Below are 13,347 nucleotides of genomic sequence, written 5' to 3' on the forward strand. Positions count from 1 at the left end.
CACCGCCGAACCCCAACTATACGTCTTAATTGCATCGATGTCCTCAAGTAGACACAAGTACATAAAATTAACACTATTCCCCGTGCCTTCGGGAAATAGAAACCTACCAAATAACAACATAATATACATTCTAGTTTTTTGTAGTTTACTTTCCTCGCTAGAGTCTCGATTCAACACCAGGCCTTGATAAGCTAGTTGAAGGCCAGAAAGCTTTATACCTTGGCCCCTACCTCTTTGTCTCCCCTCACCCTCTATTAAATCAACACCCAACAATTCTACACATAGAGTGTTTGGTTGTTGGACATTTCCAAACACAGCTTTTCCATTTGTGTTGAGACCCAATAACATGTACACGTCCTCTAGAGTGACGGTACATTCACCGATTGGAAGGTGAAAAGTATGGGTCTCAGGCCTCCAACGCTCACACAATGCTAATATAAATTTCATATCGATTGAGGTGCTTATTAAATTAATTACCTTCCCAAACCCCGCACGCTCAAGATAAGGCACAATCCAAGGGTCCGGTGGACTTATCGATCCCGCACGGGTTCTAAATCTCGTGAAATCCTATAAAAAAACGATGAACCATAAGTATTTGAATGTTTGAAATTAGTAAATATTATTAGAAAATTTAAGTGTTTAGAACATAAATAAATTGAATTTACTCAAACTTACATAATCGGCGATGTTTGCAATGGTTCCTCGATGCTCTTCACCCATTGTTAGGAGAGACATTTTTGTTGATGATGAAAACTAGTTGTTCTGATGAAAGTAAGTTTGATGATAGTTATTTGGTGATGAAGAAAATGAACAAGTATGGGGACCTATTTATAGCCAAAACAAAACACAATTAAATGTGTTTGGTGCAATAAAAGTCTGCCACAATTAATTGTGAGAAGACAAGTGCATGCAACGGTTGAACACTTAACACGAAGCAAGTCGCCACCCCCGGTGACGACAACTCTTAAAAATCAATGTTGTCGCCACCCCCCTTTGGCGACAACTCTTAAAAATCAATGTTGTCGCCACCCCCGTTGGCGACAACTATAAAAAATCAATGTTGTCGCCACCCCCTCTGACGACTGCCTGCATGCATTAGTCTTGTCACATTTATATGTTTCAGACTTTGTATTGTTGCATGCATGCTAGTGTAAAATGTGGGGACGAGATGCATTTATTGCATAGGTGTGTAAGAGATTCCCTAGCCTGCATGCATTAGTCTTGTCACATTTAAATGTTTCAGACTATGTATAACGTGTATTCTTGCATGCACTAGGTGTGTAAGAGATTCCATTGTGGCATGCATGTATTCTTGGTGTACTCCATTGTGGGGACGAGATTCCTTAATAGCATAGGTGTGTAAGAGATTCCATTGTGGCATGCATGTATTCTTGTCATGGTTATTTGCTTTTCAGACTTTGTATTGTGTGTACTCTTGCATGCATGTATATTTGTTTTTTTTTAATTGTTTTTATTTTAACATATTTAAACTACATATATATATATATATTAAAATAACGCAGATGTCATGGAAAACATTAATTCATTCATTAATTAAAAGATACAATAAAAGGTCATGCAAAACATTAATACATGGAAAACATTAAATCATTCCAAAAAAAATAAAACATCTAAGAAATTACTACGGTTAAAACAATGTCATTGGGTCCATGCATCATTTGAATGGCATCAATGTCATATTCCACCTTATCCCAAACACTTATCGTTGCTCCAGTCACAGCATCGGCCCTTGTTTTAAGCCTCTTGATGCTTCTTATCTGTTCGCCGGCTTCGTACTCCCCCTCCAAAAAAGACATGAGACTCCTCTTGAGTTGCTCGACGGAAGAGATATTCCAAAACATAACCGGCATGGGAGGTTTGACGGGTGAGAATATGACATGTCCGTTCCTTCTGCGATACTCCGGTTCAGGTTCGGCACGCCATGTTGATCTCCGGGGCGGCAGCTCTGTTGTCCTGTGACATCCGTCTGGCCTAATGGTTGTCCGGCGAGGCATGGTTGTGTTTGTGTGATTGTTTGGTATTTGGAGTTTGTGTATCTGTGTGTAAACTCAACCATAGGAGCCCCTATTTTATAATATTAGTGGATATAAAAAAAGTATTGTTGCGTACAGACTTAAAAAAATTATTGTTGCGTACAACTCTTAAAAATCAATGTCGTCGCCACCCCCGTTGGCGACAACTCTTAAAAATCAATGTCGTCGCCACCCCCGTTGGCGACAACTCTTAAAAATCAATGTCGTCGCCACCCCCGTTGGCGACTGCCATAATTGTATAGGTGGGGACGAGATTCCCTAGCCTGCATGCATTAGTCTTGTCACATTTAAATGTTTCAGACTTTCTCATTGCATGTTTTAAAATCAATGCATTAGTCTTGTGTAAGGTGTGTGTAAGAGATTCCATTTTGGCATGCTATAGTCTTGTCATGTTTGAATCTTGTGCAGAATTATTGCATGTATTCTTGCATGCATTAGTATTGTGTAAGAGGTGGGGACGAGATTCCATTGTGGCATGGTTTAGTCTTGTCATGTTTGAATCTTGTGCAGAATTATTGCATGTATTCTTGCATGCATTAGTATTGTGTAAGAGGTGGGAGAGATTCCATTGTGGCATGGTTTAGTCTTGTCATGTTTGAATCTTGTGCAGAATTATTGCATGTATTCTTGCATGCATTAGTATTGTGTAAGAGGTGGGGACGAGATTCCATTGTGGCATGGTTTAGTCTTGTCATGTTTGAATCTTGTGCAGAATTATTGCATGTATTCTTGCATGCATTAGTATTGTGTAAGATGTGGTGCATCTATTATAAGAACTAAACTTCACATTTCTTCTTTCAAACCTAAATTTCACAAACATTTCTTCTTTCATACCTAAACTTCACAAACATTCATCCCTCCTATTTCTCACAAACACATATCAAAATTATGGCATCCACCTCACAATACAAAGTTCGTGTTCATATGAACGGTGAGACTTACCAGTGCGACACAAACGGTTTTATTTTTAGAAACACCAACTCAACACGTTTTGCTCTAAATAGACATGCGGACTTTTCTTATCTAAAAAGGAAAATCGAATCCAAAATAAGAGAACCAGTCTCGCAAATATTTTACCAACAACCCCTAGTTGAACCTAACAACTCGGTCAAGTTTTATCAATCACAGATAGCGACTGACATAGAGGTTCAAAACATGTTCCTTACCCATGAGTATTTTGGTTACGATTATCTGGAACTGTACATAGTGGTCGAACAAATTGTTCCTTCACAAATGACTCAGTCACAGGTTATTGATCCTGTTGTTGATGACGAACAACAGCCCGAACATGCCATGGACGAAGAAACTGAAATAAAAGATGTTGTTGACGAGTTGGTGAATCGTGACTCCGAAGATGACGAACAAGTTCCAGTACCGGATCCAGTACCAGATACACATGCATACTCACCTCCAGCACATTTCACAACACTTAATTTGGGAGAGGACGAGCCATCGTCCGATATGTTCTACAATCCATATATGCGGTCAAACGAGGAGTTAAAAGAGGGTGACACGTTTCGTTCGAAGGATGATTGTATGTTGGCTATAAAAAATTGGCACTTAGCAAATTGTGTTGATTTTAAAGCTGATCGCTCAAATCCAGAGAGAGTGACTATTGTGTGTAAAAACCCGGAGTGTGGATACATGCTGAAGGCATCATTCAGAAAGAAATTTAATGCCTGGGTGATACGTTCGATATCTCAAGGCCACACCTGCGTCACCACTAATATGGCGCAAGATCATCGAAAACTCAGTCATGACATGATATGTCATACCATCATTCCTCTTGTCGAAACTGACCCATCACTGAAGGTGAAGACAATAATTTCTCATTGCGTTTCTGTGTTCAAATACAGACCTTCGTACAGAAAGGCTTGGTTAGCTAAGCAGAAAGCAATTGAAAAAGTCTACGGCAACTGGGAGGAATCATACCAACAACTTCCTCGCTACCTGGCTGCACTGCAATTGTATTCACCTGGGACTGTTACTATTTTGGAGACACTGCCGGCACAGTCCCAAGACGGAACCCCTCTCGAAGGTAATGGAATCTTCCATAGACTGTTCTGGGCGTTTCGACCATGCATCATCGGTTTTGGTTTTTGCAAGCCGATTATTCAAATTGATGGAACATGGCTGTATGGGGAATACAAGGGAACTTTGCTGATGGCGGTCGCGCAGGATGGAAACAGCAACATTTTTCCAATAGCCTTTGCTCTGGTAGAAGGAGAAACAGCTGCTGCTTGGAGTTTCTTTCTGAAGAATCTCCGAGCTAGAGTTGCTCCACAGCCTAACCTTTGTTTGATTTCAGACAGGCACGCTTCTATTGACAGCGCATACAACAATCCGGAAAATGGTTGGCACAACCCCCCCTCTAAGCATGTCTACTGTATTAGGCATATAGCACAAAATTTTATGAGAGAGATCAAAGATAAATTTTTGAAGAACCACTTGGTGAACGCGGGGTATGCCTTAAACCAACCTGGATTCCAATACTACCGCCGAGAAATAGCGTTGACAAATCCAGATGCAGGGAGGTGGATTGACAGCATTGACAGAGCGAGATGGACTAGGTCATACGACGATGGGGCTAGGTGGGGTCACATGACTACAAATCTTGTGGAATCAATGAACGGGGTTTTCAAAGGCATTCGAAACCTACCTGTAACTGCCTTGGTTAGTGCTACGTATTTTCGGATGGCAACTCTGTTCGCCACAAGAGGTAAGCGGTGGAATTCAGTGTTACAAACACAACAGGTCTACAGCGATGTGTGTATGAAATATATACAACAGGAATCTGCCAAGGGTAACACTCACCGAGTGACCGAGTTCGACCGTCATGGCCACACCTTCAGTGTAAAAGAAACAATTGACCACAACCAGGGACTTCCACGACAACAGTATCGCGTCAATATCCCAGATCGTTGGTGCGACTGTGGCCAATTTCAAGCATATCGCATGCCTTGCTCCCATGTCCTTGCAGCATGTTCACATACTCACTTTGATGCATTATCTTTGGTATCCGAAATTTACAAGGTATCAACGTTGCTCAACGTATACGACAATTACTTTCCGGTGGTAGCAATGGAAGCATATTGGCCTGTGTACGAGGGGGAAACAGTTTGGCATAACGATTTAATGCGTCGGAATAAAAGCGGTCGACCAAACAGCAGGCGTATTAGAACCGATATGGATATCACTGAAAAAATGCAGAGGAAGTGTAGTATATGTCGTGAGGTATGACATAATAGGAACAAATGTCCTAATCGTGGTGCTAGCTCCACAACATAGTATTTAGGTGTTATGTGTCTTTGTAATTTATTTTTTCAATGAAATGAAATCAAATTATTAGTTAAAAAAATACGGATGGAAAATAAATTAACAAAAAAATTATATAAACAAATAATGTTGAAAAAAGAGTTGGAAAAATTATATAAAAAAAATTAGAAAAAAAATAACAAAAAAAAAGAAAAAAAAAATAGGGGGGGTGTTGTCGCCGGGGGGGTGGCGACAACACCAAAACAAAACAAAGGAGGCGCCAGGCCCAGTGGCGACAACTCCTAGGCCCAAAACGTTGTCGCCACCCCCCCGCGACAACGTGTTAAAATTTTAAAAAAAAAAACATTTTTGTAAATATTTTGAAAACCTTGTTATTTTTGAAATTTTTTTTAAAAAACTGGATATTTAAAAAAAAAAATTCGAAAGTTTATTCTATAATAATTTTCAACAAAACAAATATATTTTTTAAACTGGCGTATCCTACAAGCAAATTCACTTAAGTTTTTACTCTATTATTTTGAAGAAAAAAATAAAAAAGTAGGACCTGGTCCAATTTTTTTCTTTCACATGATCATAGAATTTCTCTTTATTAGATACAAAATACAGAGTGAGTTAAATACAAATTCAATTTGCATTAATAAACCTTCGTTCAAAGTGCACCAGTATTCTCAACATGCTACTGTTAGAGCCAAAATAATTTATATTTGATTCTAGCCCTTCAATAATTTTGATACACATTTTGAAGGGCACAATTTATTCTTTATATCATTTAAAAAAATTAGGTAAAAATATTACTAGGGGCTTGGTCTAAAAATATTAAAAACTTTTAATATGATATTACTAGAGAATTTTATATGTAAATTAGTTTAAATATAAGTTTAAAGAATACAAAACTGATGTTGTGAGACATTGACTAAAGTGTAGGAAAGAAGAAAAAAAAAAGTTATATAGAATAATTTGAAGATTTTAGATTGAAAAAGTTTGTTTTGAACCAAATGAACTAAAACAGATTGACATCATAGAAAAAGTAGAAGAAAATAAAAGAAATAGTAATCAGTTTGGGCAATAAACTAAAACAGATTGACATCATAGAAAAAGTAGAAGAATATATATACAGTACACAAATCATAAGCATTCATATATGTCACTTTAAAACTTTAAAGATTAATATGGGTAAGGTTAAATATTTTTAGTGATATGATGGTTTTTTTTTACATATGATGGTTAAAAGTTAAAACTGGACTAACCGTGTAGATAAATAATACTTCAGTAGTAATAATAATAATAATAATAATAATAATAATAATAATAATAATAATAATAATAATAATAATAATAATAATAATAATAATAATAATAATAATAATAATAATAATAATAATAATAATAATAATAATAATAATAATAATAATAATAATAATAATAATAATAATAATAATAATAATAATAATAATAATAATAATAATAATAATATCATTATTATTATTATTATTATTATTATTATAAAATATATACATAATGAAAAAGAGAAAATAAGTGATGCACTGGCACAGTGTAAAAAAGTTTTACACTGTCAACCTAAACCATGAATCAGGACAAATTAGACTGTAAATTTTAAAAAGTTTATATGACATTGCGAAATGACTTGTTTCTATTGGATGACAGTGTAAAACTTTTTTACAATAGCAGTACATTACCTTTAATTTGCTAGAGACGTCCAACTTACGTAGCAAAGCTTCCCTCGACGTCAAGTTTTTTACCTCTTCTAAATTCCATGACTACAAATTAACAACCAATGCTATTTCTAAGTTAGGAAAAAAATAATTCATCTATATATAGGCAGTGCATGCAATTCAAAGTACAAAATTTAAAACTAAATTAGGTTGAATAGATTTGCCTAACAATTCACCCTCTGTTAATTAATTTTAATTCATTCAAGAGATCCAACTAATTAAGTGCAGGTCCATGATAAGTGGTCCATATTAGGATTCATTGAAATATAAAAAAAAAAATAGAAATTTCTAAGATCTCCAAAGTCCCTTTTAATTTGCCTATAAATTAAATTATGTCCCTCACCTTTCATTCATCAACCACAACAAAAATCAAATAATTCAAAATAATTTACTAAACATATCTTAAAAACATTTGCAGAATGAGTTCAAAGAGTGTTGCATCCATTACAATTGATCTCATCATCGTGGTCTTCGCCCTTTGCATCTTCTTCTTCACCACTCCTAGCTTCGCCCAAGCGCCAACCGTGTCACCACCATCACCACCGCCGAAATGTCCTCCTTTGCAAGCTTGCGTTGCTTTGTTGCCATTTTTGGGAAATATTGGGGTTGGCATTCAACAAGCCAAACCTTGTTGCTCCATCATTAGTGGTCTTGTAGAGGCTGATGCTGTTGCATGCGTTTGTGCAGTAGTCAAGGCTAATGTTGTTGGAATAGACATTAATATTCCCGTAAAGGAAGTACTCAAGGTTTGTGAACAAAATGTACCCAGTTTCTCCCAATGCAGTTAACTTATATAATATAGTCAAATGATATGACGATTTCTAATAATTATAATAATTACCAATAAAGTATGGATCATGTAATTGAAGACTCTTATAAGTCATATAATTACATTCTTGTTGTATGTTAATGTTATGAGCAAAAGTTTGCTAATTAATAAAAAGTCTTTATTATAGTTTATGAAGGGATCGTTTATTTAATATTAATTCTTAATGTTAATAAACGAGAGACAAGATTATTAATTTTTAATTAATAAAAAGTCCTTATTATCGTTTATTTTGTGAAGTCCTTAATAAAAAATTGCAGCCACCTCATTTACTTCTTAATGTTGTTTATGTATGTATGTTTGGTTTTATTTTGGAGGACAGACAAGATTATTAATTCTACAAGTACATATGTGGAGTTCGATAATCCAATTGGTTTGAACTAAAGGTTTAAAAGGAGTTAAGAGGTAAATGTTGCAATCAATGCAATACCAATTAATCACATATAGATGTTTTACATATTATTATACCATATTATACTTTAGTATGAAATAGAATAAATAACTATCAACATCAACATTATATAATTACTGAATCTACGACATGTTATCATATGAGAGATGAAATTTCATAAATACACAAAAGTGTAGAGACAAGTGATCGACACTTGTTAACTTGTGGATATTCCTTAACTACTCCTAATACTTTGAATACTCTCCACATGAAAAGAAGAAGTAAATTGCTTGTTGTACAGTATATTGAGGACCATATATATATATATATATATATATATATATATATATATATATATATATATATATATATATATATATATATATATATATATATATATATATATATATATATATACCAATTAGAGTTTCCATTATTCCGAAATGGATCATACATCCACTCAAATTTGAACTCATATCCAATTAATTAATTACTAAATAAAAATCTAATTAATCTTTTAAATTCTATTTGACCACTTAATCAATTACTTAATCGGTATCGGTTAAGGCTCTTAATTTTGATAAATAGCTAATATAATTTATATAAACATTTTTTTCACATAATAATTATTGAAATATAATAGTTAAATAATATTTAAATATAAAATATTCCAACAATCTTCCACTTGGACAATATATCTTAATAATTATATTATATTCTTTAGGAGCGCATTCGAATGCTACTTATCCTTAGATTTCAACTTTACAATCTGGTTAATCTCATACATTATAATGAGACCACCGTGACTGTCGTCACTGACTTATAACATGACGGAACTCGACGACCACCACATAAATGTACTTGATGACATAGATTTATATGGGTAAATGAGATGGAAATTTCATACAATGTGATCTCTAAATCATGTCAATTTCCAACTGGTCCAATTAAAGTCCTTATTGAGATTAAACTAAAGTTTGCAAATTCAATATTTGCACAAACGATACAGAAATGGTTATAACAGCAATGACCTTATAAACATTATTTCTGCAGATAATCTTAACATAAAGTCTGTATTGATATCAAAACAATATTATAAAACATAAAGAATGAGTGGCTCTCACTAATCTAAGACATCCTTAGTGACAACAATCATATAAAAGACCTTATATATAAAATCTTTGATTAGCGAGTCTTTAGCTTAAATTTCACATGCATATATTCTAGTTTCAACAATAATAATGTTGTGAAAAAACGATGTCAAGAACAAAATATAATAGGAATTAGGGAAGATAAGAAGAACACAAGAATTGGTTATAACTGCTATTCTTTTACTTTCTCTTAAAACAAGATTACAAGTTTACAAGAATAACAAATAACCTCTCTCACCCTAAATTAGGATTTGCAGCTTAGCAATGATGAGAGACTAGTATGCTATTTATCATAAAACCTAACATACTAACTAATGGGCTTCTTCCACAAGGCCCATTACACAAGCCAACTTAATAAACAAGCTAACTTAACAAATTAGGGTTTAAACACTAAAACCTAATTTAACATGCTAACAACCCTAGCATTTTTGACACAAGCATGTGAACAATCTTCGACTTCATGCTTAATCCTGTCGAACCAAGAAGCTACCCTTCGACCATACTAGAGTTTGATCCAATATCTCACAAATAAATTATAAGTCAATAGGCTTTTAAAATTTATTGTTGAAACACTATAAGATTTGCTTACTGCAAAATATAACTTGAATGGTCTTTCAAAATCTTATATTGAATTGTAACTGAATGACATAAATAACTTACCTTCATTTATTCTGTATAAGAATGTCTATTCGACATCTAAAATATCAGAAGTCGAACATACTAATGATCTCCTCATTGTCAGATCCCCGATTTATGAGTACAAACTATTTTTGTTCTCTACAATAATCCTAATAGTTGGCCTTTTTTCTTTCAACAATTCAATTTTGAATTGTTCAAGTATCTACTTAAAGATTTTATCTACGTCTTTCCATATACGTATAAAATCATATATAAGATTCCCACAACCAAAATATAAAAAAAAAAAAACTTAATTTTCTAAATTTGCAAATTCTTTTGGACAATGATTGAGACTTAATAGTCTCCCTTAATAATTAAGACATATCATAGTTTATTGTCTTTCATGTCAGTTTTATTTTCTAGGTCTTTATGTCATAGTTTATATAACTGGATGATACCTTGAGAATAATCTCCAAGGTTTTTTATCACTAAATTTTTGTTAGAGATATATTGGTTTCACACAATAATCATATATCATTGTTGACTAAATAAAATAAAATCAACACATTAAACTAGGAACATAAACTTACTCCCATTGAACTTGTAAAACCCAATAATTTTTCATAATAGCATCTCAAAATCAAACGAGACAATTACCTTATGCAATATTGTAGTATCATAAATGAGACAATTTCAAAAAAAAAAACTAATGACTCATAAATGAATTTTATCTATTTGCAAACCATAAATTGTGTATTTATTGACACATAATTTTCTCCCGCTGCATCATATTGTATTTCTTAATGTTACCATTAAGAAACACTAACTTGATATCAATCTTATGAAGCTTCAAAATCATAACAAGTAACAAGTGTCACAACTAACATATCAAATGTTATTTAAAATGACATAAATATTGCTAGTGATGATATTCCTTATAATCGCCACATGTATACCATTATAGGTGTGAATGCAATCCACTGAATACTTTCATGATTTTATGTTTACACGACTTTACTATGCAATCCACCATTGATCTGGGGTTTCCTCACAGTCCGGTACAAAGAACTCAACAGCACATAGCACCATAATTGGGGAGTCCCTTGACCGCCCCAACTGGGAATTTCATATCACACAACATACAAAAAGGTCATTGGGTGTACATTTCCTCCAGAATAGGTCTTCTGGGTTTACCTTCCTGCCTTCTGTTGGGAGCTACCCTCAAGGTCAGGTCTTCCGTGTTTACCTTCCTATCTGCTATCGGAACTACCCTAAATTCAAACAAGGTTAGTACAAACAAGTATGCAGACAAGTATCTGTGTACGAGGAATCCAGAAGTAGTATTCGTCGGTCTACCTAGACTGCACAACACACCCTCGATGAGTAACCAAGTGCCTAGTGTCAAGAGACTTGCACAAGCACACCGCACGATGAGTCAAATGGGTCCTAAATGGAATTTTATCTATGACGAGTTCTGCAAGACCTAGTCCTGGAAGAAGTGACATTGACTATGTGATCCTGTAAATCATCTATACGCATGTGTGAACCGCAAGTGCAAATACACCATCATGACTGCATAAGCCCACCATGCCAAAGCCTAGTGATATTGCTTACATGGCATCACTAGAGGCGAGTCTGAAGGGATATTGCCTATGTGGCATCAATTCCCCACCATACCAAACACGTCGATGTGAACCGCAAGTGGGGAAACGCCCTATAATACCCCCACAAGCACATTGCAATGGTAGCTCAGGTGTGCACAACCTTTCGATAATGCCGATGTGAACCGCAAGTGGGAAAATCCCTTTTAGACCCTCACAAGCACATCGCCACAGTAGTCCATGTGTGTATAACCTAACGAAGATACTGGTGCCTTACCACCTAGTAGCATGGGTCTACTTTGATTCAAGTATATGTCATAATTCACATCCAAATGTTTGATCGAACAATCGGATAACAAGCCAAGCAAGTAATCATAGCATAACACTCAACACAGTGCATTTACTTAAGCATACATACAAGAGTAGCATAAAATTGATCAAATAATGTCATTTAACCATTGTGCATCACATTAGGCGCGTACATAACTAGGACATGAATAATCAATCACCATATAGTTCATCCTTCCAAAATTCCACAAATAGCATACATTTAATGATCACAACATGTCATATTTTACTATGAACCCTAAATAATTTGTATAAAACCATTCCATTAATTCACTACTAAATAGAGCATTTGAAGAGCTTTCCAATGCTTCCGACGACACCTAATTCCAAGTTACAGAACTCAAGTTACGCTGATTTTAATTTGAATTTTTCTCACACAAACAGTGGTAACCGCTTACCCCCAAACCCGTAACCGGTTACCCCCAAACTCGTAACCGGTTACAGGCTCGTAAAACAGCCCAGAAACACATTTTTTCACATGTAGCCGAGTACTATGGAGTTCAGAACCACAATCACCTATTTATCATTTTTTCACCAAAATAAACTCATTGCTAACACATACCAACATATATCATCAACCAAAAGCATAATTAATTACTCTTGGCTTAAATAGATTTCTATTTAGTAAATAATTACTTAATTAATTATTTCAAAACCATGATTTATAGTTTTTAAGGATATCATACATAAGAAGTGGAAGATCCTAAATCTATATAAATCAACATACAAACCATAAACTTCATAGTAAGTGTAACCAAAAAATCAACATACAAACCATAAACTTCATAGTAAGTGTAACCAAAAAATACTCAAAAAATTTCATTAAAACTTCATGCCTCATAAAACATATAGTGTCATGATCCCAAAAAAGAATAATGATGTTTAGAGGACAAATCACAATAAACTAAAAATGAAGATCTATTCTGATATCACTTGTTAGAATTAATTCAATAACAATTATTCACATATAAATCTCCTGCATATTATATCATATATTTTAGTGCGGAATAGAATAAATAAATATGAAAATGTATATAATTACATGATCTATGACATGTAAGTATATGAGAGATGCAATTTTAGGAATAATTGAATCCATAAGATAAAAGTTTTTTGACAATGATAATTATAATTCTAAAATATAAAAGTGTAGAGACAAGTGAATGACACTTGTTGGTTTGTGGATCTTTCTCAACTGATACTCCTAATGCCTTGAACACTCTTCAAATGGGAGAAGAGGTAAACTGCTTGTTGTCGAGTATATTTGGACCATAACCTATACATATATAGGGTGATAGTCAATTAAGGCTCTCATTATTCCGAAATGGACTATCCTATCATTCACTCAT

General features: G+C 34.2%; 1 protein-coding gene across 1 annotated transcript; it reads left to right on the forward strand.

Annotated features, from left to right (window-relative positions):
* The first annotated feature begins 7,432 nt into the window (after positions 1–7,432).
* LOC131640254 (lipid transfer protein EARLI 1-like) lies at positions 7,433–7,976 on the forward strand. The gene has a single exon (XM_058910663.1). It carries the CDS (start codon positions 7,483–7,485, stop codon positions 7,849–7,851), a length of 369 nt encoding a protein of 122 aa, XP_058766646.1. The 5' UTR covers positions 7,433–7,482; the 3' UTR covers positions 7,852–7,976.
* The last annotated feature ends 5,371 nt before the right edge of the window (positions 7,977–13,347 follow it).

This window comes from Vicia villosa, unplaced genomic scaffold (genome assembly GCF_029867415.1).
Source record: "Vicia villosa cultivar HV-30 ecotype Madison, WI unplaced genomic scaffold, Vvil1.0 ctg.003014F_1_1, whole genome shotgun sequence".
Lineage (NCBI taxonomy): Eukaryota > Viridiplantae > Streptophyta > Magnoliopsida > Fabales > Fabaceae > Vicia > Vicia villosa.